The 27871-nt window shown below is 36.1% G+C and overlaps 2 protein-coding genes, 1 long non-coding RNA gene and 2 pseudogenes across 10 annotated transcripts in view; 1 reads left to right on the forward strand and 4 right to left on the reverse strand.

The window, feature by feature from the left end:
* Positions 1 to 5655: 5655 nt before the first annotated feature.
* LOC142524252 (F-box/kelch-repeat protein At3g23880-like) overlaps positions 5656 to 27871 on the forward strand; it is a 43959-nt gene continuing 21743 nt past the window's right edge. For 2 of the 7 annotated variants that reach the window (XM_075628147.1, XM_075628146.1), the window contains exon 1: positions 5658 to 7005. In XM_075628147.1, coding sequence (XP_075484262.1) covers positions 5791 to 7002 — 1212 coding nt within the window. In that variant the 5' untranslated portion in view covers positions 5658 to 5790 and the 3' untranslated portion in view covers positions 7003 to 7005. The other 5 variants (XR_012814855.1, XM_075628148.1, XR_012814856.1 and 2 more) reach the window with 5 other exon arrangements.
* The window catches only part of LOC142524251 (inorganic pyrophosphatase TTM2-like), a 51375-nt gene continuing 34454 nt past the window's right edge, over positions 10951 to 27871 (reverse strand). The window contains exon 11 of the mRNA XM_075628143.1: positions 10951 to 11255. Coding sequence (XP_075484258.1) covers positions 11031 to 11255 — 225 coding nt within the window. The 3' untranslated portion in view covers positions 10951 to 11030. The remainder of the gene's footprint in view (positions 11256 to 27871) is intronic.
* Positions 11363 to 12934, reverse strand: LOC142524256 (uncharacterized). 2 transcript variants are annotated; one of them, XR_012814858.1, is made up of 4 exons: positions 12806 to 12934; positions 12365 to 12490; positions 11715 to 12287; positions 11363 to 11610 (listed from the first exon to the last, which is right to left on the reverse strand). It is a non-coding gene; the product is annotated as an uncharacterized LOC142524256 (long non-coding RNA). The 2 variants fall into 2 exon arrangements; XR_012814857.1 differs by having other exon boundaries at positions 11715 to 12490.
* On the reverse strand, positions 14029 to 15468 carry LOC142524255 (inorganic pyrophosphatase TTM2-like; annotated as a pseudogene).
* Positions 17493 to 19145, reverse strand: LOC142525193 (protein ANTAGONIST OF LIKE HETEROCHROMATIN PROTEIN 1-like; annotated as a pseudogene).

Raw genomic sequence — 27871 nt, forward strand, 5'->3', positions numbered from 1 at the left:
AAATTTTTCATGGGTTCACCCATCCCAAAATTGTCCAAGTCAAGCATGCTTAACCTTGGAGTTCTTGTGTGATGAGCTATCAAAAATTAGATGCACATTCTTGATATGAGTAGTACATATCAAATCTTTTAAGCCCTCCTCAATTGCACAGTCTCATACCTGAACAGTTTTGGAATCCCTCTCCTTCCAGTGTAAGATCGGTTCATTCATGTTCCCTTCACTTAAAAGCCTGTCAGGAGCCGCTCATTGTCCATGCAACCTCATGGCAATGGCGACCAATCCCCACCCTCTTCGTCCCCGGGCCTCACATGCCCACCAGCTTCCGCTTGATTCGTCCTCGAAACACACTGTACTAGGAGAGGTCGTCTCTGACACCAACTGTAACGCCCCAGATTCGATGACTGTCCTCACTGTACCAAGACGAGTCTTTCCAGTGTGCTTATGTCCTCACTCACGCGCACTCTATGAAATTTTTCAGTGGTTCACCCATCCTAAAATTGCCCCAAGTCAAGCACTCTTAACCTTGGAGTTCTTGTGTGATGAGCTATCAAAAATTAGATGCACTTTCTTGATATTAGTAGTACCTATCAAATCTTTTAAGCCCTCTTCGATTGCACAGTCTCATACCGGAACATTTTTGGAATCCCTCTCCTTCTGGTGTAAGATCGGTTCATTCATGTTTCCTTCGCCTAGAAGCCTATCAGGAGCCGCTCATTGTCCGTGCAACCTCATGGCACTGGCGATCACCCCCCGCCCTCTTCGACCCCGAGCCTCACAGTCGTGGATACTGAAAATGATGATAATTGGAGTTGATTTTTTTTCCAACTTAAAGGTGCTTTTCTTTCGCATCACTGTATGGGGTTCGATGAGTTCACTTTTTTTCTCTAATAAGCATCATAGTGTAAGGTCCTGTAATTAATTATCCGATAATTTGACATAATTAGAATACTTATTGAGTTGTAAATTAAAATAATTATTTATGCCAAATAAATTCAAGAAGTGTGTTAAAAATATGTATCTTAGAATATCGGAGAATTTAACGATATAAAATATATATAGAGTTAAATAACACACGAGAGCAAAAATAAATACAGACCGGGATAGATGGGCTTGAGTTACTATTTTAGTAACCAAATACACAAGATATATAAATATACATATACATACACACAACTTACCAAGGAGAGAGAGAAGGAAGGAAAAAGGAAAGAAAGAAACCCATTCCCTCAACCCCAATTCCCGTCACTTGAGGAGCAGCCGCGGCAAAGTAGCCATATCTCCTCCGTCCGGCATCGAAATCTCGATCGGTCTAAAGGGATGTCTTCCTTACATACTAGGCTTCGATTCAAGACAGAAATCGTGAATTTTGAGCAAGGATACGGATAGATTGAAGCTGCTGTTCCGGTGCTCTGTTTCTGCGTGAATTCTTCCGATTTTTGGGTGAGAGTTTTTGTGTTGCTGCGATTTTTGTATTTTGAATTTGTAGAAACGATCTAAAAAAACTTTGTAGTGCTTTATGTTAGCTGTTTATAGCCACTGGAAAAATGGGTTTTTGATTAGGAACGGATTTGTTATGATTTTTCTACCAAAATGTGCCAAAATCGAATTCTGCAATTGTGCTGTGCAGGATACCTACTGTATTTCGGGATTATGGCATATATGCATTCGGATTCTGAACTTATGGTTCAAACAAAAGTTGTAGAGCTATGTGTTTTCTTCGTAATGATATAAGATTCGTTAAATTCATTAAGAATTGAGATAGTTATGCTATTTTGCCAAAACTACTCAATTACAAAATTCTGCTGCGAAGTGCGTATGGAGTAGCGTCTTCCTGATAATTCTGGGATTTATCTATTAGGATTATGGAAATGGTTTCTTCTAGAGAAACTTAGATATTCAAGCTATCTTTCATTTCCCATTGGCAGATATTGATTTAAGTTAATATTGAATGAGATACGAATTTTATGCTCTTTTATGCCAAATCGGACATCGGTATGGAATATACTTTTCATGATCGGCTTATTGTTGTTTTGTTTAGGTAGAGAGTCTTGAAGTGAAGTTGTTATTGGATTGTAAAGTTGGTATAGGTATGTTACAGCTCGGTAACATACGACGGTAAAACATAAATTATGTTTAATTGTCATTCTGTGTTGCACTGATCGGGTTTATGATTTGTTGACTGTTGTAAGTTGTTAAATGCTTTCGTTGTGATATATGTTTATTATTGTGACATATTCTTGGCATTTAGCATATGCATAGTGTTATGACATTCATGTTGAGCCATATCGTTCTTGTTAGCAGTTGTTGATATCTATTGTTATCTGTCACTGTTGTTTATCTCGGGATCATAGTGTGGCTGATAGGCCTATACACATGAGACTGTAGATGTGATTGAACAATCCCGTAATTAGTGCAGCCTTTTTAGGTGAGCGCTGGGATTGTGTCATCTAGTTCGTTTTGTTGTGCCATCCTGTTATACCGTATCAGCTGTATGGAGGCTGAGTCAGGGGTGTTATTCAGCACAGCTTGGCATATCTCGCATACTTGGCAAGGCGGTTTAGCTGCATGACGATGTAGCTCCCCCGTGTTGTTGCTCGAGCATTATTCCAGTTGTTATTGTACCGTTTGTTGGCTCCTGTTATCCCGATTATTCGTTGAACCTTTCATGCATTGCATATTACATTTTATTATATGATTATGCATGATTTATGACTATTGTTGTTATTGTTGAACTGTTTCAAACCACAATCCTAACCTCAGTTGTTTTCTAGGGGGCTGCTGTGGTTGCTATTGCACACCATCGTAGATCTCCCGAGTCGTTTTGCAGCATCAGGCCAAGGTTCCGTAAGTGGAGCTCGGGATTGAGGTTGGATTGCTTGGTTCTATTCAGTGGAGTCTCCCAGTTAGTTTATATGTATGTCTTGAGTTTGTTTTAGTCTTGTATTGTAATTTATTTGCCGGGAAGATGCCCCGTGTATCTGTAGTAGTATTTGGTTGTTTTTGTGATGTTCTAAGTTGACTATGTGATTTTTATGATCTGGTGAGTATTCGATAAGTTTTAATTTCTGCTTAGTCCTGGCCAGTGCGGCTATAGGTGTTTAACTTCGGTTTTTGTTTTTATGACTCTAGTTGGAGTATATTTTGATATAAACTGCTGCTTGAGTTTGCGGGATGTCCTACTTACGGAGAGGTCATGCCGGAATTTTTTTAGGCCCTGATGCCCGTTTTAAAGTATTTTAAACACTTTTTTCGCTGCAGATTTAAATCAAATAATTATTGTTTGACAATAATTGTCATCAGAGTAAATGGGCCTCACACAAAGAATAGTCAAGGTTGTTGAGTTAATGTTCCTAAACATTCATCATGCATGCTGTCTGCGGCATTTGGTAGATAATTTGTGAAACATGTATGTAACTAATGGTATGTTTGTGTTATAAAATGTTTATCAAAAAATGTTGCTATATGTACTGTTTTATAATCTTTTTTATGTTATTTGAATGTAGGTCATGCGACAATACCGACTTTTCAACAAAATATCTTTGTACGAATAATTTTTTTTTTTTAACAAAGCCTCGGCATCTTCAATCTTGCTTTCACCCCACCTAAACAATAAGGGATATATACATGGACATCCAGATACTACTCTTAATGAAGGGACTTTTTCGTACACCGAACCTACATGAATAAGGATAAAAATGTAATGATACAAAAAAGAATAAAATAATATTAAGAAAAATAACAAAAACTCAATATCACTTTGATAATGCACATTCATCCAATTATGTTTTCCTTTCAATGATAAGAAATTTTCATAAATCGTATTCCTTGTTGTTTTGCTAAGCTTTCTTGTAAAATAACGTGCTAAAAAATTTAAATTTTTTCGAGGTCTTGGTTTACAAGTTGGCCCCCTTACAACAAAACAAGGATGATATAAAACTCAAATGATGTGAAAAGATCGACAATGCCCTTCCCAAAGACGAAGGAGGAGGAGTCATTGTTGAAACTCTTTAATATCACATCAACTCAGATATTATAGATGGAGAGTTTAAGCATCTTCAATTATTTACCAAAAAGAGTACTTATGATCCTTGTTCATTGCTCTTGTTGAGTTTAGTTCAAGCTTGTTCATTACTATTCTAAAACAAGTAGAAGAACATTGAGACACTTTATTTTTCTGTTCTATATCTGAGTCTTGTTTTAACTAACATTTTTTTTAACCATTTATACATAAAAGGCAAAAAATATCAATATAACCAATTAAATACAACATAAACTTCTAAAATTCATCCAAACAACACATGAAAAAATACCACAGAGAAAAACTAGGCAAAATATACTAAAGTTAATGACAAACACTTACTTCTTGGTATAGATTACATATGCTTACCGGAGTTTCATATGTTAACGTTCATGAAAAATTTTAAAAACACGCAAATGTCACATATGAAAATTGCAAAATGATTACATCATAAAAATATTTTCAGTTTTTTTTTAAAAAATATTTTTAATCGAAGAATGCAGAAATGAGAAAATCCCTTGAGAGACGCAAATACAAGGGCATTGTGTCCCTTGGTACAAATTGCGAGACAACTGGCAAACAAAATCTGTGGACTCAACTTTGTAAGCCAAGCTTAGTGCAGCTTTACTCAATTAAACACACATCCTGCTGCCAATTCATACTTAACATCAACAACGTACATTGGAGATCCCATATAGATAAGTTTTTATCAGGGATTTATTTCCGATTTATCTTTTTAATAATTATCAAGATTAAATAGAAATTTTGAATATTTGATTTCAAATTACCATAAAATTTCACCCCATAAAAAATTAATATATTACATTTTAATATATATATATATATATTTCAAAATTTATAAATCCTGATATATTATATTAATACTTGTTACACTTATTTATGTACTGAAATATCATAAATTAGTACTATATTCGAAAATTTTGATACTGAAATATCATACATTTAATATTAGTATCGTATTTTTAATGTTTAGTACCGATTTCATCCGAAAAATTACGCGTAATTAATATCAATACATGTTTGAGTATTCAAAATCATATATTAGTATCATATCTAAAACATTTTATATTCAAATATCATATAATAATATCATATTTTCATTGTTTTGTACCGATTTTCATATGAGAAAAAATGTGTAATAAATATCAATATTTGTTATGTATTTCGAATGCTTAAAAATAATATATTAATGTCATATTTGAAATATATTTTACTCAAATATCATTTATTAATATTAGATTTTCAATATATGTACCGAATTTGAAAAAAACAATTGAAAGCTCAGAGAGTTTAAAATCATTTTTGGTGTGAATCAAAGACTTCAGAAAAAATTTCGTTTCACAGAGACTGGACAAATATACAAATATGTTGTTGAATATTTGTTCATTTATTCATATAACAATAAAAAAAATTTAATTATCTGGCAAAAACTCATACAATTTGATTACTACAATAATTTTTTTAAAAAATAAAATCAAACAAATAATTGTTTTCTAAAGATTTTCAGAAAACTTGTATATTTATATTTTAATTTTAAAAACAGATCCTCAAAAACATCAAATTATAATTATAAACAACGAAAAACTTCTATTTAAATAACTCCTAAAATTTATTCCGTAAAATTATTACTTCTAAATACTTCCCAACATTTCCACACGGCTAAGCATTAAACAGAAGAATATTACTGTTTGATTTCAGAGACGGGGCAAAATTTTGATCCTCTAGATAAAGAATCGTTCGAAAACTCTAAGATGGATTCTGGGAGAGATTCGCCAAATTCTTCAGCCCATCGTCAATCCAAGAAAAACAAAGCGGCCCTCGAAGCTCAAGCACCCGTCAATGGAGGAATCCCCTGTCTTCCTGAAGAAATTGTAGTGGAAATACTTGCAAGACTACCAGTCAAATCTCTGTTGAAGTTCAGGTGTGTTTCTAAATCATGGCTCGCATTAATTTATAGCCAACAGTTAATCAAAACCCACCTCAATAATTCTAGATCGGGTAGGAATTTCTCTAATTACAGAATCATGTCAACAATATCCCACCCCAATTTTGACCTCAGACACTGTTCAGTGATGTCCTTGATGCAAGAACCTTCGACTGATGCATGTAGCATTGATTATCCTAAAAAACATCCGAAAAAAGCTGTTTGGGTTGTCGGTTCTTGTAATGGTTTAATTTGTTTGGCTATAAATGAAAAAGATTTGTTCTTTTGGAACCCATCCACCAGAAAATCGAAAAAATTGCCGCCTGTGAATGTCAATGTTAAACGAGGTTTCTATAATATATATGGCTTTGGTTATAATGAGTGCGACGACGATTACAAGGTTGTGGGCATTTTCTGTGTGTTTGGAAACGCGGGTGCATATGAGTCAATGGTTAAGATTTATAGTTCGAAGATCAATTCTTGGAAGAGGATGGAGGATTTCAAGGGTGGTGTTCCTCTTGATGATTCGGGCAAGTTTGCTTGTGGGAAGCTTCATTGGTCCGCCTCTAGGAACCTTGGTTTTCATTTTAGGTGGGATATCGTGTCTCTTGATATGGAAAGTGAGGTGTATGGGATAGTGGAGCAACCAAATTATGGGGAGAGGGAATTTGACTCAACTCTAGGGGTGCTGGGAGAATGCATTTGTATTCTGTGCAACTATCAATATATCAATGCAGACTTGTGGGTTTTGAAGGAGTATGGTGTTAAGGAGTCTTGGACTAAAGTGGCCACCATTCCTTATGTGGATGCTCCTGGGAAATTGTTGTACTCGAAAGCATTGTTCATGCTACAAAATGGTGAACTTTTGTTGGTCTTTGGGATGCATTTTATAGTTTACAATCTGGAAGATAATTCTGTTAGGATTCCCGATACAAGTAATCTAATCTCAAGGCTTTTTTGGAAGGGGATATCTATTTTGAGAGCCTTGTTTCACCTCTTACAAATGAAAGATAAAGGAGAATCCCAATTGATAGCATAAAAGGTTCAATATTTTTCTTATATCTTATGTCATTTAATATCGTAAACTTGTATTCCGTATCACGGGACATCATAAACTCGATTCCCTAAGAAAAAATGCTAATTCTCTAAGCTTGGATCACAACCTGTTCTTTCTTGTAGTTTATAATGTTATTTTTGGTCTAGTAGGCTTCGAACATATAATGGGCGGGCGGCTTCTCTTCCATAGTTTTCTAAGAATATACTGAATCGATTGGCAGAAACCAATTACTTCAAGTGTATTCACAATTTTTATGTGATTGCTGGAAAGGAAGATGATGAAAATCTTGAATTGTACGAGGAAATTGTGTTTTTGTTCTTTCATCCTTTTCTAGTCACATGCACAAGACTCACAGAAGATTGTAGAAACTAACAAGGTGAGGGTCTTTATTGTTTGATTTATAAAAATCCACTTTTTATAGATGGAAATTACCTAGAGCCGTGGCATGAACTTTGTGAACAGATTCTTGGATGGAAATGCACTAGTTCCAAATTGTTGCATTTTCTCCGAACATTGCTTATAAAATCGTATGCCGCATAGATGGTTGTGGCATGAACTTTGTGAATAGAGTCTTAGCTTCCTATGGATTAGTTCCGGTTGTACAAAAAATGGCATTCTCAAATTAATTAACATACCAATGACACAAGACTGAAATATGATAAGAAGAAACAAAAGTTGAATCTCACCTAGAGCAATGACACCAATAAAATATAAGTTGTTGTTTATGGGAAAAATTTTGAGATATTTTGATAAGATTAACTTGTTGGGAAATAACAAAAAAGTTGAAAAGAATGAAATCTAGTTAGCTAAAGATGAGGGATTGTACTAAATCCATAACAAGTGATATATCGCCGATGTCTCTAACCGGAAGCCCATGCGCCTTACAGGGATATTCCTTGATCATGGTGGCTGCAAGTTCACGGTATTCTCCCTCTTCAAAGAAAACCATCTCATGGCAAGCTTCAATTTCTCGGATGGAAATAAGAATCGCATCCTTCACCACACATCCAGAACGTGGCAATTTGACCAAGGGAGCTGTCCATACCTTTATACAGAAATCCGTCACAGGCTTTTGCTTTCTTCTTCTGGCAATGTCTTCTTCCCAGACAAAACTCCCATGCTCAGACGTGGCTTCAACCATGCCTGTAGTCTCATCAATACGGCACTTGGCACAAACTAAGATGAAGCTGAATGAATCCGATTTATACCCAAGTAAAGGCACAGATCTTTGTAGTTTCGAAGGGAACGTGATTTGGATAATTACAGATTCAACGCAAGAGAATATTTTCAGAAAGTGGAGAATTTCCCGTGACCAATAATAACTATTGTAGCCATCACCACGAATTTGGACGGAAATAGAGCGAGCCTGAAGAGCAAGTGCGGCAAAAAGCTTGGACACTGAACAACAAACGGACAGACATTTGGCATCAATGATTTTGTCAAAAATATAGACGATTACCTCTCTCGGAAGGCGATCGAAATAATTCTCTTCCATCGTTTTCCACAAACACTAGAATCCCAATTACGTTTGGGGTTGAAACCCTAGAAATAATTATAATATTCCCTCTTTTCCACTTTCCCTCGGGATTTGTAGGTGAATCTTTTTCAGAATTTCTGTTTGGAAATAAATCTAATTATCTAAAATTACAAACATACTTAAAATAATTTACTTATAAAATATAACAAAGAATTGTTAAAACAAAATTGTTGCTATGAACTGAATTTTATTACTAGTGCTATTTAATTTGTAAAATATTTAATATCACTTACTTGTTTTCATAAATATAAGCACAATGAACTTTATTTTTTTACAATAATACAAGAAATATGAGTCATATATATATATCAGTGAGACACGATGCTTTTTTTTTTAAATTTAATTTTTGTTTACTGAATCGAAAAATTACTCTTTAAAATAATAAATTATTAATTTATTAGTACATATCTAAAATTTTAGTATTTTATATTTTATTATTTCGATGGTCTAATAGTTGATGCTATGTTAACATTTCTTTATACTACAAAATTTTAGTTAAAAATTTAATTGATTGTCTATAGTTTAGATCTCACATGTTCATCGAACTTCATTCCATCTATGTGGGATTTGTAATATAATCTTTTTTGGAAATAAATCTAATTATCTAAAATTCGAAACATACTTAAATATTTAAGATCTATGTCCCCTGTCAAATCACGTTCTTCTTTAGTTATATAAGAAAAAGGAAAAAAGAATTAAATATAATATTAATTACAATATATACACGTAGAGGTGATCAAATTTCTGAAAAATCGTTCGTATCGCATCGTTATATCCAAAATTTTATCAAACAACACTGCATGCAACGGTTTAATGGCAATTTGTAGGAGAAAACCGTATGAACATCATCGCATAACTTGATAAATTTATATTTTTATTAATTATGATACACAACATATTCATTTGATTTCTAACTTAAATCTATGTTACTAAAGTTTAAAAAAAATCCGAGTGACTAAGCAAAACATACTTTTACCTTATTTCTTAGTAATTTATCATTTCTTATGTCTTCTTTATTCTCAAATTCTCTTGACTTCTCAAAATTATTAGGACCATAACTCTATTGAAGAAAAAGATAAATCTCACGGCCACATTCGGGAAGTCCAATTCCCTACCTGGCTTTCCAATGTGGTCTTTGTTCTTAAAGCCATTGGAAAATGGAGGATGTGTGTAGATTTCCAGGACTTGAATAAAGCCTGCCCCAAAGACTGTTATCCACTTTCCCGGATTTATCAACTGGTGGATTCAACATCCGGATGGTGCCAATGATGCCACCCGGGTGAAATGGATGAGTCGGGTCGGGCACTCTACCGGGTTTGCTATCAATATGTTGAAAGAAATATGAGTTGGACGTCTGGACTGAAAGCTTCTTTCCTCCCCTGATTGCTCTGAGATCTGCGAACAAGAAAGTAACCACGTGAATAGGCGCCGGAGGGGTGTCCGGCGTGACCACTCCGATGCTTAAGTCAGTGAGAAATTCAAGCAAGAAACCAATGTAACCAAGTGATGGTTGTGAGATTGGTGTTGAGGATGAATAGTAAATGCACAATAAATGAGAGCATTCAATGTGTGAATAGAGATTAAATGCAAAGAGTGAACCTGATATTTATAGTAGGAGATGCAATGATGACCTCGTTCTGTGTGTTTGAGTATTAATTATAGTAGGGCGGCTGATTATATCATATTGTTCTGACATGTCAAATATCATACTAGTCACATACAACCTACCTGATTTTGTCAACCACTTATATTAATGTCAGAGATAGGTCGGCCGCACACACCCTATTATGCCGGGCCCATTAAATGCAGCACTCATATCGAAATGGCCCGGATAGAGTGCCTATCACGTATTTACATGGGAGCCCGGGCATCCAATAGCCCGTATATTTAACCCCGGGTGTTTCAATGGACCAATCTTTCGATTGGCTTTTCCATACACTCTCCCTGTCAAGTCACTGTCATCGTTATGAGCAGTTAGAGATCCGGGCTTCCATTCAGATTACCTTCTCATTCACCTGGGAATAATCTATTCTCCTGACCCGGGCACCACGAATGGCTCGGCTCCATATCCCAAATTGTCCCGGGACATCCCGAGACATCTCGGGATTTATGTTTCCTACACGCTGCTTTATATTATCCCGCGAATTACGATATTTCTTTGATATTATCCTTGCTTTATTAAGACCATTCAAATTTTACCGTCTCACTTTTGGTGAAACATATCACATATAATCAAGTTATAGTCTCGATTATCTTTCCAACTATTGATTGAGATATATAAATAAAATAATATGATTTTCTTGCCAATACTTCATTTTCTAGATTTATAATTTTAGTATTCTATCATATTTTCTTAGAAATTATGTGACCTTTTATAACAAAAAGGGTGGAATCGCAAAACATTCGGAGGTATTTGGTGACATGCTAAATAAAATCGACATGTCGACTAATGAGTTAGTTATGTCAGATAGGATCACGTTCGGGTTAAAAATCCCTTGAGCAAAAATATTTCCATCCCACCAACAGCTAGCGATGCCAAGACCATGGAAATCCTGATGGCTTCAACATCTGGAATTTCACCTCTGTCGTGTCTTCTATCGCGACGTGATCTTGTGAAGCTCGCATTTTTTCGTACAAGGTTGCTAACATTGTCAAGCTGATGCACGACTTGACGTTGTCCACGAGTTATGTTCGATAGCTGCCACAAAAGTCCGACCAAAATCTCGGTAACTAGTGTAACCAAAAGAACTTCACACACAGAAAGATAATGAAGTAATACCTCTTCCATGAAAGAAAACTCTTTTGCTAGTTGGGTGGAAGATAAGGAATTTGTCATTACGAATCCGGGTTAAAGAACCATTTCCTAGACCAGATATTGAATAGGAAGTTGGAGCTGACCCGTTACAGGACGAATCCTCTAATGCTATGTTTTGTGAACCGGGAGAACCTCTTTTGCTATTTAGCTTGGAATTTAGCTCTTCAATGTGAGATGTGAAATCTTCCATACGATCATTTAGTGTAGAAATTTGTTCTGAAAGCTGCATTATAGCTCCCTGTAGTTTATAAGTTGAAGACAATAATTAAATCAAGCGAGTTGAATATTATCATGTATCAGAAGCTTACATACATTAGTATTTCAAAATTTGAAGTACTTTACCTGACTTGCCAAAGCTGTTGGTGAGTCTATGATTCTATCATCGAATCTTCTGTTCATCTTCGACATGTTCTTATCTGTGTGTCCCATGTACGAGTGTGACATACCACTGTTAAATCAAGCAACGAAAATGTTCAAGGATATGATGACCTACGACTTGATTAAAACGGTAACTGCTACTCGCAAAAATCAGATATAATATTAATCGACAACTACACATGCATTGAATCGAGACAGTTAAAACTTTTACATTTGAGCTTACAAGAAATGAAGTCCCATTAAGTTGCAAGGACCGCTTTTATGGCAAACACACAATATCGATATAAATATGCATTATTAAATACAGCTTAATAGCACAACAGATGATTAAAATTCATACACCGTAAAAGTATGCACACTATCAAGAAGTAAGAACATCTGGAGAATTAAAAGAGCATAGGATAACAAGTACACCTTTTGAGATTCTTTATTTCTTGTTGCGGCCCTTTCAGCCGAGACTCTGGAAAGTGCTTCCTTAGGACTTGAGATAAGATCCTCATCTATGCTAAGTTTGGTTTTCAAATCCTCAGGCAATGCCTGTCAATATCCCAGATTTGAAATGCCTTGGGAAAAAAAATAAGAAGCATAAAGGGAGGCTCGGCTATTTGTCATACCATGACATAATTGATCATTTTCTCAAGCTGTATTTGTTCAATATAAGTGTGTGGAACATATGAACCTTCCAATCCCAGCTGTTCAGCTACACATTATTTTACAACAAGGCGGTCTCTACCTTGTACCTGTCTCAAATAAAGCAGGATCAACATCATAAACAACCACATGAAACGAAGACATGCCAGAGTCGAGCACTTCACTCTTTTTTATAGAGAACCATCTAATGAAAAAGAAGGAAATTTGAGTTATATACACGTTAATCATCAGGAGGAAGATCGCGATAGGATGAGCGGACATGAAGAAAATTTAAATTGCATACATTTAAAAATATCATGAAGTTGTTAGTAGATGGCAAGCTTTAGTTAGAAAAAGTATCATTCAATATTAGAGAACCTAATGTGGAACGGAAGGTGGAAAATGGTGGCAAAAGTGTACTCCACCTGAACGTAATGACGCTTTAACTGTTCCAGCCAATCGATTTTCACGCAGACCCTTTCATCCAAAAAGACAAGGCTGCTTCTTTCGAGTATGGCCATCAATCCACCAAGACGACGAACAATAACTTCGAATGTTATTTCTTGGAGATATGACAAAGGGAGGATCAGCGATCCGTTCTTAACAGTTTCAAATATACTTTATTATCATCTTATACTACTAGTCAAAATATACTATTTTATCACCTTAATAATATTTTATCCAACCATTTCTAACATGATTTGACAAACCCCGTAAACAGGACCAAACATTGCGATTGTTTTTGATAAAAATTCTTTGAGATCAATTGGAATACGGCTAGGGAAAACACTTTAATTAACAAAGCATGCACATTTTGCAAGTCATTTATTTTCTTTCAGTTTTCTAAAACCTAATATAGCAGGTTTTCGATAACCTCGTAGAACTAAATCTATATACATCCACTAAGGAACATACTAACATATTAAGAGCAAGTAGTAATTTTGACTTCGGGCACAAAATGAAATAAGTATTCACATTGTTAGGTACCTTTTCACATGTCAGCCATATACTCCAATGATGACCAGGTAAGGTAAAGCGTAACAGACTTTTTGCATGTTGGAAGGAAGATTTCTATTTTTATTTTAAAACAGATAAAATTAAACATAGTAACTCAAGCAGGCTCATGAGTTGATCCTGTTAGTTGTATGAGGTTATGACTAGATAACAACACTCTTGGTTCATACACGCAGCTAGAAAAAGAATAGATAGTCACTCAAGTCTCCGAATACGTCATATTGAATAATAAGAGTAGACCTCAAACATAAGATTGTATTTTCCATCTTCATTACGCATCCTCAGGTAAAACTGGCAACTCTCTGGATTTTCACCACGGTAGAAGATAAATATCATACGCCTATTCTGTACTTTCTGAATGCTCTTCAGACATGGCAGACTTAATTTGTTCCGGAGACAAATTCTTCAGGGACTGAATAACATGCATTCAAAACAATGACATCAAGAGTCTGTACAAGTTATCTCATTACAATCTTCATGACTGAAACATCTATAATAGATTTCTGTGAAATTACTCGATCAAAATTTACTTTCAATGTATAGGCAGGACTTTGAAATCCAGTAAAATGTTTAAATTTGTTGGTAATTTTTATATGAGGTTCAATATACGCTTTAAACTAGGATATACCTACAAGGAGAGTGTGACTGAGAACTTGTGAAGGGGTACGAGGTGTTTTATGCTTTACTTAAATTGGTTTCAGTTATTTGGTGAATTATTTCTTCTGGTTTCTGCACATCATGCTGTATGTCCTGTATAACCCGCATTACGAGATCAAAGTGAACACCACCCGTCACAGATACCGAAGATCCAGCAGCAGACACAATTTTTCACTTGAACCATTGATGCCATCTATAATCACCATACGAGAACTTGGGATTTCAAGAGTCCTACAATAGCATGTTACTTAATGATCGAGAACAAACATTAGACTCCAGTGGCAGTAAAGAAGAGTGATGAGATAAAAAGAAGTTTGCAACTTCAAATGAACAAATCAACTTTTATAATATTAAGAGTCATACAGCAAAAAAAACCATCAACTTAAATTGCTAAAATAAAGGCGAGAAAAAAAGAAAAAAACTTCATCACCACCACCCCAAATAGAATAAAAGAAAACAAGAAGACAACTCTGCATCAAGATATAATACTGCTCACTTGTTAACTAAAATAGCGTCTGACGAAAAATTAAAAGGGTTTTGATGAGTCAAAAGTAAGTGACTTGACGCGGACCTGTATCCTGTGCGTGAACTGGTTTCGAAATCATGTTTCAGGACTTCAGCCTGCTTCCCTGCCTTCCAATCGGGAATGTTCTTCAGCAAAGTCTCATATTCAGTCAATCGTGGATCTGTGACAAATCGTCAAAATCTTATAAATACCATCCAAGATGTGAAGGTATAGGAATTTTCCAAAAGCATGAAGCGTAATAGCAAATGTTCAGTTGAAAAGGAAGCAAAATAGAAAAGAATTTTCAAAGGAAAAGCATCACGGATATCTCATTTTCATAAAGAAAGATGTTGCTGTCACGAAATATCAGCGTTCAACAAGAATCTCAGCCTATATAATCAGTGATGCAGCGAGAAGTTTTCGAAGAATATAAATAGTAGTGGCATATTTTACCATCAAAGCTTCCATCCCTCATTCGACTTGCATCGTCGTAGATGACTATTGAAATGACTGCGATGCTTGGCATAAAATTAACTATCTTCTCGTAAATATGGTCTTCCCAGCACCAGAGGGACCGGCTAATCCTATTAATACAAGTCCATCATTCTTCTGTGCCAACAACTGGCATGCCCGAATGACCACAAAAACCCCCCCATTCTCTAATGACAAATTATCAGGAATTGGAGCAATCTTATAGCGATCTGAGTCCTTCCTTTTGACCAATCTAACTTGATCCTTTAAGAGATCAGGTCTGCGATGAGCTGATTCAGCATTAGAAGTATCTTGGGCCATTGATATTGTGCTAGGCTGTTCTGAAATTTAACTCATAAATCAATCCATCAAAATAAATGAAAAGAATCGAGCATCAAGAACGTATCTGTCACTATACTATTGACATTTCATCCAGATTGAAAATGAATTGGCGTTGCACTGAGAATAAGAAACCTGATCAGGATCACATAACAAAAATGCGCAAAAAATACATGAATTCACTAATCGAAATAAATCTCAAAGCTATATCAACAAATCACCAGAAAACCAATTCTAAACAAAATTAGGAAAAGAAAAGCAACAATTCGAAGCAAAAGAAATGTTCTTGACACGCTTTTGGATCTAGATGCCAAAACAATCCGAACCAATGCAGCTACCCGCAATTAAAGATCAAAGTCAGTATCCCATTTAAAAAAACAGAAGAATCGACACGAAAAACATAAGCACGGTGTCTTGGTATATTACAGTGATCCATCCAACTGAATCCCAACGGTCCGAGCCCCCTATTTCCCATGGTTGGGCTACGGGTAAAACTAAAACAGACATATTTTAATTTTTTGTTAGACAGTTGGCAAAAAAATTTTTAGTTATAAACCATAAAAACCCATTTGAATTTTATGACAAATTTTCAGTTGGCAAATTGCCGTTATACGCTCTCAATCCCAAATAAAACTCATTCCCTCCAAGAATTTAAAATTCATCGTCCCAAAGAATTACAACCCATCCAAGAAAACCCAATTTTCTGCTCTTCCATTTCAATGAATTTTGAATTTGCAAAACTTTCCCTTGATCTCCTTGAATCTCTCGATCCATTTGCAAAACGTTTCCTTGATCTTCCCGAATCTCTCATGGTACTTATCTTTAACAAGGTGAAGGATGCTAAAAAACTCTTGTCAGTTTCTACTCTGTTTCAGAGAAATTTGCGTACCTTGTTTCTCATACACGCTCAATCTCTATTGATGTGCCATATGACATGGCTTTATTTCCTGGAGAAGAAGCCGAATGGCCAGAGGGCCAACTGAACTTTCTGGCCAAATTTTCATGCATTGAATCGATGAGCATTTGTTTCACTCCAGGTGTTGATATAGATAACGTCAACCATCTCATAAGGTGGAGAGGCGACATAAATGGCCTGGTTTATCTCAAAGCACAAGATTTGAACTACGAAGGTGGTGTAGAAGTAGAAGAGGTTTTGCTGCAAAATAACCGGCCAATATCATGGGATAGTCGAGCAAGGATCAAATATATCAACGCGCTTCAAAAAAAATTCCCATCCCTCAAGAAAATATCATCTCTTGACTATACAAATCAGGGTGTCATCGAACTCGAAGAAGGATGTCTCAAAGATCTGAATAACGTGAATTTAATGATGGCTAATCTTCCGCACGAGGATATGGAGATGTCTGTAAATGTCCACGTTAAAATATGGAGGATACCCATGATAGAGCTCCCCCTCTCTGGAACTATGATAAAGAATGTCATCTTCTACTGTGAAACAAACGAAAATGGTTCAGAGGAGTTCATGATAAAAAATGCATTTCCAGAAGCCGAATTGTCTGAACTCGTTACCGTCGTTTGAAGCTGTCAAATCACTCAATAAATTTCATTTTTTTCTGTAAATGAATGATTTCATTTTCTGCAGTGGAATTGTGTGATTGAGATACACAGTTTTTCTCGTACAGAATAAAACGTGCAAAGCAATTCACGTCAGGGCATCCGCATCCGTCGGAATTAATCCAGGTTAATAATTCTCCATCTCATCAAAAATGATGGGGTCCACGAGCCACATATTCATTACATTAACACTTCCCCATTATTAACACACACCCACATTCATTTAATTTCAACTTTCATTATTTATGGATCCCACTATCCACTTACTATTTTTTTTATTTTTAATTATTTCAATTTCTTTCTAATATTTCTAAAATTTTACAACAAATATTACTAAAAATAATTAGTATTATTATTTTAAAAATAACTTAATTCCAATATTTATTAAAATATTATTAAAAATGAAAAAAAAGTTGGACTTTTTTATTTAAAATATTATTTAAAAAATGAAAAAACAACTATTTAATAGTTTTATTTATTATTTTACGAGTTTCATTTATGTAAATTTAAAAATTTATTACAAATTTGACTGAAAGCGTACATATAGGAAACAACAGTTGAACATAATGAAAAACAACATATAAATCAAACATTTTGAAATTTGTAATAAACTGACTTCACTAATTGTTGTTGTACTCTGTCCAAATATGCTCAACTAAGTCGGCACGAAGTTGGTGATGTAATTGAGAGTCACGTAGTTCGGAATTTCTACGGAGATAATCATGAAATCCTCGGTTTGAGCCTTGGACAGGTTGTGCGGGTTCGTCACTTTCGTCGTTAGACCAATTTGTCACGTCACACCCCTCATCCTCAACAATCATGTTGTACAAAATAATGCATGTTAACATAATATATTTTAATTTTTTCTGTACCAATAACGAGCTGGACCTCTAACAATCGCCCATCTAGATTGGAGCACTCCAAATGCCCGTTCAACATCTTTTCTTGCAGACTCTTGTCTTTCCTTAAACAATCTCCTTTTAGGATCCTCCGGACAAGGAAAAGCCTTAACGAAAGTAGCTCATTCCGGATATATTCCATCCGTTAGATAGTAACCCTTCGTATAATGAGTGCCATTAACTATGAAATTGATCTCCGGGGCATTTCCTTGCAAGATATTGTTGAATATGGGAGATTCGTACAACACGTTAATATCATTACGTGAACCCGCGACCCCGAAGAATGCGTGCCATATCCACAGATCTTGAGATGCGACTGCTTCAAGTACGAGTGTCGGCGACCCATGGCCTCTGGTAAACTGCCCTTTCCAAGCAACTGGACAATTTTTCCACTGCCAGTGCATACAATCAAGGCTACCCAACATGCCAGGGAATTTGTGTTTCTCTTCTTGCATTTGAAGAAGACGTTGAATATCATCAGCATTCGGCCTTCTCAGGTATCGATCACCAAATATTTCAACCACATTTTGGCAGAATTTGAAAAGACACTTGATGGCAGTTGATTCCCCCATACGTAGGTACTCATCAAGATGGTCGGCAGGGACTCCATAAGCCAATTGACATATAGCAGCTGTGCATTTTTGTAGTGGTGACAATCCTTTCCTTCTAGCAGCATCGTTCCTCATTTGAAAATACATTGAATTGGCCTCAAGTGCATTCACAATGTGAAGGAATAACTCTCTTCGCATACGAAATCTTCTTCGAAATATATGATCTTGATACACTGGGCTGGCGGAAAAATAATCATTGACGAGCCGCAAGTGACCGGCTTCACGATTTCTTTGGATGAACCTTCTTCTTCGTCGAATATCGTTACTACTTTCAGAAGATTCATGTATTTCTCTGCTTAGTTCAAGCATGCATAACATCATTTCTTCTCCCGGATCACAAATTTCGTCATTAACTTCAGCTTGTACTTCGTCTTCGCTTGTTGGGCTAGAGCTGGAGCTCGAGCTCGAGCTGCTCGAAGAATGAGACATTGTATACAAATAAGGATTAAAGAAATAAATATTGAACCTACAAATAGAAGTTTGAGAATGGTAGAGAATATATATTGAGTGTGGTTGATGAGTAGAAATGTGTTGGATGAATGAATAAATTTGTAGAAATTGATTTGTATTTATAGTGATTTTTTATTATTATTTTATTTAACTAGCCGTTATAGTTTGTATTTTACAATATTATATAAAAACTAGCCGTTATAGTTTGTTAAATATGATACGTAGTATTTATTTTTCAAAAGAGTCGTTGGCGAATAATGTTAGCGACGGTTTTTGAAAAATCAAAAACCGTCGCTAGTAGTGCAAATTCCGGAATAACGCCGTTCATTCTCATTAATTTCTTGGCTGCCATGTCAGCGAAGATTAATAATTTTCTTGTCTACATTGATGCATGAACATTAATAGACGTTATTAACACGCATTAATGTATCAATGTGGGTGTCCTTAGCGTGAATGTGTTTTCTGACATCTTTCTGATTTGCATTTAATTTGATAGAGATTTGATGGATATTCACATAGGTCGTGTAATAAAAATAAGACCCAACTTCATTGCATTTTACTTTCCATGATTAATAGTTTATTTAGCTTATACTTTAATAATGGGTTTTTGGGAATAAAAACAATATACTTTGAACGTTTTTGCTTTTCTGTATTATTTATATACAATTTTTAGATAGTTTTTCATAATTATATTTTTACAAAATTTATTATTTTAAATTCTTTTTTAAAGAATTTAATAAGTTAAAGTTCTATAATCCGCCAAACAGTGTTGTGGGTGTAACAAAAATTATTATATTTTTGAAATATTTTGATTATCAAATCCAAATTTAAATAACTAATAATATAATTACCTAAAAATAAATACATAAGATAATGTGATATTAAATTTAAATATAATATTAATAGCAGCTAAATTGAGAGTAGTTGATAAATCTAGGAAAAGACTATAAAATTTTTCAGACAAATGAATATCAGATTAAAACAATTTGCTACCTTAAATTTTTGTTATATAATTTCTCATTAAAAACATCAAGACATATAATTTTGTTCATGCACGCACCGCTAAACATCTCTTCCTTTATGTGATGTGTGTTTGTGTGTGTATATATATATAACACTTTAAAGAAACTAATTAAACATCTTCAATTGACTAATTATTATCAACTAATTAATTTCAAAATTTTCAGAAATATTTATTTGATTCTATGGTGATCTAACTTGACATAGATTAATTGATTGGTTAGTTACAAATTATTGTGAATTTACAAAATCAAAATGATATTAACTTTTATAAAATCTTCTTTTACATGCCTGAAAAAATAACTCCTGAAACTAAATTTAAATATATATACTTATCATTTTAAAAAAAAGAACATATGAGTTATATTGGGACTAATAATTGTTCTATTAGGAAAACAATTAAATCGTAATACATAGATTATCGTATAGCTGAAAGTAATGGAGTTGTATTATTACAATTAGTTATAACTTATAACAGGTTAGTAAACCGACAAGCGGATTTAGGGCTGCAATTGAGTCGAGTCGAGCTCGAGTATCATCGACTCGACAAAAAATTAGTGTGTTCGGACCCGAGCTCGACTCGAGAACATATCGTGTTACTCGAGCTCCAGTTCGAAAATCTCGATTTAGACTCTATTCTAATTCTAAATAAATAAATATAAATATATAGGACTAAATATATATAAGTAAATATAATATACATATACATATATAATCGTGCAGCTCGCAAGCTATACAAATAGAAACATATAAAACTCGAGGTTGACTCGATTAAATATTCGAGTTACTCGAACTCGATTCAAGCTCGGTTGCAGCCACTCACGAGTAGTTTGAATCGCTTGTATCCTTGAGCAAATCTATATGTATCTTTTAATTGGACAAAAATTATCTACTGTTCACAAAAATTGACTCTGAAAATTTGATTAAAATACTTTGAGAAGTTTGTCCTTTATTTTATTATAAAAATGGCAGGGACTATTTTCAAAATGAAATTGTCTCTTGCACATAATGTTTTTATTACGTGCTACATGACTTGAACATCAATAAAATGAAATAGTGTGCATTTTTGAATAAGACATTAAGGAAAATCGAGGTCAAAGTTTTCATAACCGTATCTATGTTTGAATCGATTTATCTTAAAAATGGTTCAACTGATCATACGGAAAAACCGTTATATTATATAAAATAATAATATAAAATAATAAATAATATATTTTAAATTCTAAAATAATAATAAAAATAATTATCCAAATTAAAATCTAAACAACATATATAGTCATATATAATTTTACTATATTTTTTAAAAAATAAATAAATCAAAACAAAGTCTAATTTTCCTAAAATAATAATTTTAATAAAGTTCAAATTATATAAATAACCAAAAAAATAAAATTTTAAATTTTAAATATAAATACTATTTTTATAAAGAAAATAAAAAACCAAAATTTTGAAAAAAAATTAAAATGGGTGACACTGATGATGACCATAAAAACAGTTTATAGTCTGGTTCCGACAGGACTCACGGCCAGTTCCTAGTCGAACTGGTCGAACGAGTCGGTCCGATTTTAAAAACACTAGCTGAGGTGAAAATTTTTTTTTATAAAATTATTTAATGATACCTCGAGAAGCGCCCGAGTCATCGGGTCATCCTAGGACTAGGGATGTGGATGAGTTGAAAAGATAAGAGAAGCCGAGATAAGAACCAACCCGGGAAATGAAGTGTTCTTTTTATAAACTATCCTTGAGTTTGCAACACCAGGGAAGCTGATCAAACCAGCATATGCTCCAGCGAGCCCAGACTCTCAACTTAACCCGAGCAATGTAATAGGACTTAAGAGGATCAAGGGTTATGTCCTCGTTCTCACACTATGATCATTTGTCCGAGCACCTCAATACAGATGTCAATTCCGGGTCCACAGATGTGTAATTTCATACTTCGAAATCATTGGTATGTCTTTTGTCGCATGTAGGGATGATGTGATTAGACTAAAGGCAGTAAGTCAGATATGGCATTGTCAGGAGGCAGGGCATGGGTATCCATCTTGCCATAAGTACTAACTGAGCACTGAAAACAAGGTCATCAATACATTTTCCCATATAATTACCCAAGTTTACTTGATCTTAAAGGATTCTATTCACTCGACATTTTTGCACAAGTACTCGATATACATTCTCTATATTGCACTTTTATTTGCAAAGAACACTTGACTGACTTGAGTGTCAAAGTGGCTACGCCGAAAAATCTTCCAGTGCCCGCTAACATTCTTCGTTCTTAACATCGTGTAAATCATTCAACCCGGGGTAGATTGACCGTCCCCGAGAAGAGCTTACTTAGCCCGGTGAATCGCCCACCGAGCTCACTTGATTTCGTACCATCATCATTGGCGTCGTCTATGAGAAATCAGATCTAATACGTAGATATGATTTCCACCCAAAAATCAAGGCGGAGGACGATTCCCAGAGGAAGACCACGGACTCACGAGTCCCCAAGGGAAGCCACCCTCTCAACACACTTTCACCATCAATCCAGAACAACTAACCCAGTGGATAGCTGTAATGCCCGAGATTTTGATTCAGTTAATCTGAGATTATTGATTATGAACTGATATGATTAAAGATGGGTCATTCCGAGACCACATTGGACAAAGCATATGAATGGTGCAATTGTTGGACAGAACTATTTGCGCCCGAGCGGTAGAAAATGACCGCCCGAGCGCCAATGTTCAGCAAGGATGGTTCTTGGACAGAGAGTCTGGCGCTCGAGCGGTAGTTTTTGACCGCCTGAGCGCCAGTGTTCAATAAAAATATGCTTCGGACAGAAGATGTGGCGCCTGGGCGGTAGTTTTTGACCGCCCGAGCGCCAATGATTAATTGTGCGGACAGAACATTCCGCGCCCGGGCGGTAATTCTCGACCGCCGAGCGCCGCCTAAAAGTTGTGAAAGGATGACACGTATCATTAACATGCAACTGATATATATATATATATATATATATATATATATATAATATATATATATATGTATATGTGTATCATTCCTTCAAATTCAGAAAGAAAGAAAGAAAAAGGAACGAGAAAGGCTTGTGAAATCCTTACGCCTTCATATTTCGATCCGTTCGTCTGATTTTAAATCCGACTTCAGTACCGTGTTCCTATCGACGAGAGCTTCAACTGGATATTGAGTATTGACAGATTTGAGTTCAAGACTTCGACAGAGTCAGATTGACAGAGAGAAAGGTATAAATCAATGTGGATTCGGGATTGCACAACTCGAGTTAGATTTGACTTGAGTTTCCCAAAATCACATACTGAATGATTATTGCATTGATATTTGCAATTCTTGATATTGATATGCTTAGTTTATTGATCTATAGGAAAGCATGAGTTAGAGTTGGGCAGATCCGCCTAGTGTTTGGCAGAACCGCCATGGCAGAACCGCCAAGTCACTGGACTTGGATATATATCGATATACTGAGGAGAAGACCGACTCCTATTGCAGATCTTTGATATAGATCGCCATAGTCTGGTACTAAGAACGTACCACCATCTAGCTGGGTTAAAGTAGATGGGAGAACGTTGCGTTCTTATACAGATCGGGATCCCTAGATTATAGATGAGTCGAGTCTGAGATGACGAGTCTAGAGTTGATTTACAGTTTTATATCGATACATGTCTTTCAGATTTGATACACGCTATTGATATGTGTTTCATGCTTTTATGTATATGTTTTTATATGACTGCATGTTTATATTGTTTATATTGGGATTGTATTTCTCACCGGAGTTATCCGGCTGTTGTCTTGTTTGTATGTGTGCATGACAACAGGTGGGGACAGGATCAGGATCAGGAAGAGGATGAGAGATTACGATTAGCGTGGAGATCCGGACTTAGAGTAGATTGATTTTCAGTACTTGATGTAGTAACTGAACTTGAGTGTGAGATAAATAATGTTGTACAAGACTTGTACTTTTATATTGACATGTATATCAGAGTGTTTATATTACGTTTCCGCATTTGCATTTTAAGAAAAAAATTTATGTCTCACATTTCTTAATTGTTATATTGATTCTTAATAATGATTAAGAAGACGAATTAGGTTCGGGTCCCCACAGCAGGTGGTATCAGAGCAGTAGGTACCTTAGACTGAGATAGGAGCTAGTGAGCGGGGTAGAATGAGTTTTCTTTCCTTGCTTTTGAATGCTAGCATGTGTTACTGCTTTATATAATACATGTTTACTTGTTTATCTGATTTGATTTGGTAACGTATATTATTGAGAATGAATCAGAACCGATTCTCGATCAGCAGTAAGATGATCAGAGGAGGACTGAAACATGTTTGTTGTATTTGGTTGCTAATCCTTTTGGTAATCAGATATGCCTCCTCGAAGAATACAAGAACAGGTTAGTACATCTGCAAATCCGATGGATGTGACAGCAACTCCGATGGAAACACTGTTGAAAAGGTTTCAGTCATTTAAACCGCCAACCCTGAAAGGAACAGAGACTTCTGTTGACTGTGAGAGCTGGTTAGATGACATAGAGATGCTGTTTGACTCCTTGGATTACACAGATGAGCGACGAGTCCGACTGATTGGACACCAGTTGCATGACGTTGCAAAGAACTGGTGGATCACGACAAAGAGAGCATTGGAGCATCGAGGTATGACTATTGCCTGGAATGTTTTTAAAGCTGAGTTTTATCAGAGATTTTTCCCAGTGTCGTACAGGAAAGACAAGGGGGCAGAGTTTGCCAATCTAAGACAGGGTCAGTTGAACATCGAGGAATATGTGACCAAGTTCTCTACTTTGTTGCGATTTGCTCCACATGTGGCCGAGAATGAAGAAGCTATTGCTGATCAGTTCATCAATGGGTTGAATCCCGAGATTTTTACATTGGTGAACACAGGGCGACCGAATAACTTTACTGACGCCCTGAACAGAGCCAAAGGAGCAGAAGCCGATCTGATGAGACAGAAAGGAGCTTCGTTTGTTTCTTCAGCATCGAGGCCACAGCAACCTCCTCCCAGATTTGAGGGTGGCAGCAGCAGTGGTGGAAAGAAGGACTTCTTGAAAGCTAGAGGAAAGCAATCCAAGAAGTCAGGGAGCAGTTCTTCTAGCTCCGGTGGTGCCCGACAGAGCCAGAGCTATACTGGACTGTATTGCAAGACTTGCGGAGAGAGACACCCGACTGAGCAATGCCAGGGAGTGACTGGTAGTTGCAACATCTGCAGACAGCAGGGATACTTTGCTAGGGTGTGTCCACAGAGAGGTTTCCAGATATCTCAGGGAGCAGAGTCATCTGGGTCACTGGGTCAGTGGCTCAGACAGTTGGACGATCGTCAGCTGTTCATTCTTTTCAGCCACCATCGACGACTCCTCAGTCACAGCAGAGGCCAGGAGGAAGTCAGACAGTGAGCTAACATCCGAGACAGCAGGCCAGAGTATTTGCTTTGACAGAGGAGCAGGCTCAGGAGGCACCTAACGATGTTGTTGCAGGTAACTATTTTATTTCTGGTTATCCTGCTTATGTATTGATAGATACTGGTGCATCGCATACATTCATATCTGAGCAATTTGCATTGATGCATTCCTTGCCTATTGAGTTGTTATCATCTGTAGTTTCTGTCTCTTCTCCGTTGGGGACATGTTTGATTTCAGTGAATTCTGTGAAACATTGTTTACTACAGTATGACAGGCATGAGATTGAGCTAGATTGCATCGTACTTGGGTTGTCTGATTTTGACTGTATTATCGGTATTGATAAGCTGACCAAGTACATAGCGACTGTTGATTGTTTCCACAAGATTGTGAGAATCAGACCAGATATGGCTGATGAGTGAAAATTCTACGGTAAGGGTTCTAGATCTAGAATTCTATTGATATCCGTATTGTTTATGACTCGATTGTTACAGAAAGGAACATATGGATTCCTTGTCTATTCAGTTGATTTACTGAAATCGAGTCCATCCTTGGCTGAATTGCCAGTGGTTTGCGAGTTTGCTGATGTCTTCCCAGATGAGATTCCGGGTTTGCCTCCGATTAGAGAGATAGACTTCAGTATTGAGTTGATGCCAGGTACAGTTCCGATTTCTAGAGCTCCGTACAGAATGGCACCGATTGAGTTGAAAGAATTGAAAGATCAGTTGGAAGATTTACTGGCCAAGGGATACATCAGACCGAGTGTTTCGCCTTGGGGTGCTCCAGTATTGTTTGTTCGAAAGAAAGACGGTTCTATGAGACTCAGTATCGACTACCGGCAACTGAACAAAGCAACAGGTAAAGAACAAATGCCCTTTGCCTCGCATCGATGATTTATTTGATCAGTTGCAGGGTTCTTCTGTTTATTCCAAGATCGATCTGAGATCTTGATATCATCAGCTGAGAGTCAGAGATTCTGATATCTCGAAGACAGCATTTAGAACCAGGTATGGACATTATGAATTTATTGTCATGCCGTTCGGTTTGACTAATGCTCCAGCGGTGTTTATGGGTCTGATGAACCGTGTATTTCAGAGATATTTAGATGATTTTGTGATTATTTTTATTAATGTTATATTGATTTATTCGAAGAATATGATTGAACATGCCGAGCATTTGAGAACTGTGTTGAGAATTCTGAGGGCTGAGAAATTATATGTCAAACTGTCCAAATGTGAATTCTGGTTGAGACAGGTTGTATTTTTGGGGCATATTATATCCGGAGACGGTATTTCTGTTGATCCCAGCAAAGTTGAGGCAATGATTAGTTGGCCGTGACCGATATCCGTGCCAGAGATACGCAGTTTTATGGGTTTGGCAGGTTATTATCGTCGATTTATTAAAGATTTCCCGAGTATTGCCAAATCGATTACTCAGTTGACTCAGAAGAATGCTCCGTTTGTTTGGTCTGAAGACTATGAGTCCAGTTTTCTTGAGTTGAATAAGAGACTGACCAGTGCTCCGATCTTGACGATTCCATCAGGTACTGGTGACTTTTGTAATATATTGTGACGCTTCTCACAGAGGGTTGGGATGTGTTCTGATGCAGCGAGGCCATGTCATCGCTTATGCTTCAAGACAACTGAAGCCACACGAGACTCGCTATCCAATTCATGATCTTGAATTGGCAGCCATCGTCTTTGCATTGAAGATATGGCGACACTATCTTTACGGTGAGAAGTTCGAGATTTATTCTGATCATAAAAGCTTGAAATATCTCTTTTCACAGTCCGAGTTGAATATGAGACAGCGAAGATGGCTTGATTTATTGAAAGACTTTGATTGTGAAATCAAGTACTATCCGGGGAAATCCAATGCAGCAGCTGATGCACTAAGTCGAAAGGTATGTTCTTTATCCTTATCGACAATTGGTGTTTCGAATTTGATAGAAGATTGTTGTTTATCTGGATTGGTATTTGAGACAGATAGTAGACCGCTGAGACTTTATGCTGTTCAAGTCGAACCAGATCTGATTTTGAGCATTAAAGCGGCTCAAAAAGGTGATCAGAATGTGCAGAATTCGGTATCGATGGTTAGAGCAGGGCATCGATCAGAGTATCAGGTACGGGATAGTGTACTGTATGTGAATAATCGTATTGTTGTGCCGAATGTTTCAGAGTTGAAACGACAGATATTGTCAGAAGCGCATAGCAGTCGATTCAGTATTCATCCTGGTGGCAGAAAAATGTATAATGATTTGAAAAGACAGTTTTGGTGGAAACAGATGAAAGCTGATATTGCTGAGTTTATATCAAAATGTCTGAATTGCCAGCAGGTGAAAGCAGAAAGAAAGAAACCAGGAGGACTGTTACAGAGTTTATCTATTCCTGAATGGAAATGGGATCACATTTCCATGGATTTTGTAACAAAGCTACCGAGATCCTCCCGAGGTTGTGATGCGATTTGGGTTGTGATTGACAGATTGACCAAATCCGCATGCTTTATTCCGTACAAGATGACGTACAGACATGAC

This window comes from Primulina tabacum, chromosome 14 (assembly GCF_025594145.1).
Source record: "Primulina tabacum isolate GXHZ01 chromosome 14, ASM2559414v2, whole genome shotgun sequence".
Classification (NCBI taxonomy): Eukaryota; Viridiplantae; Streptophyta; class Magnoliopsida; order Lamiales; family Gesneriaceae; genus Primulina; species Primulina tabacum.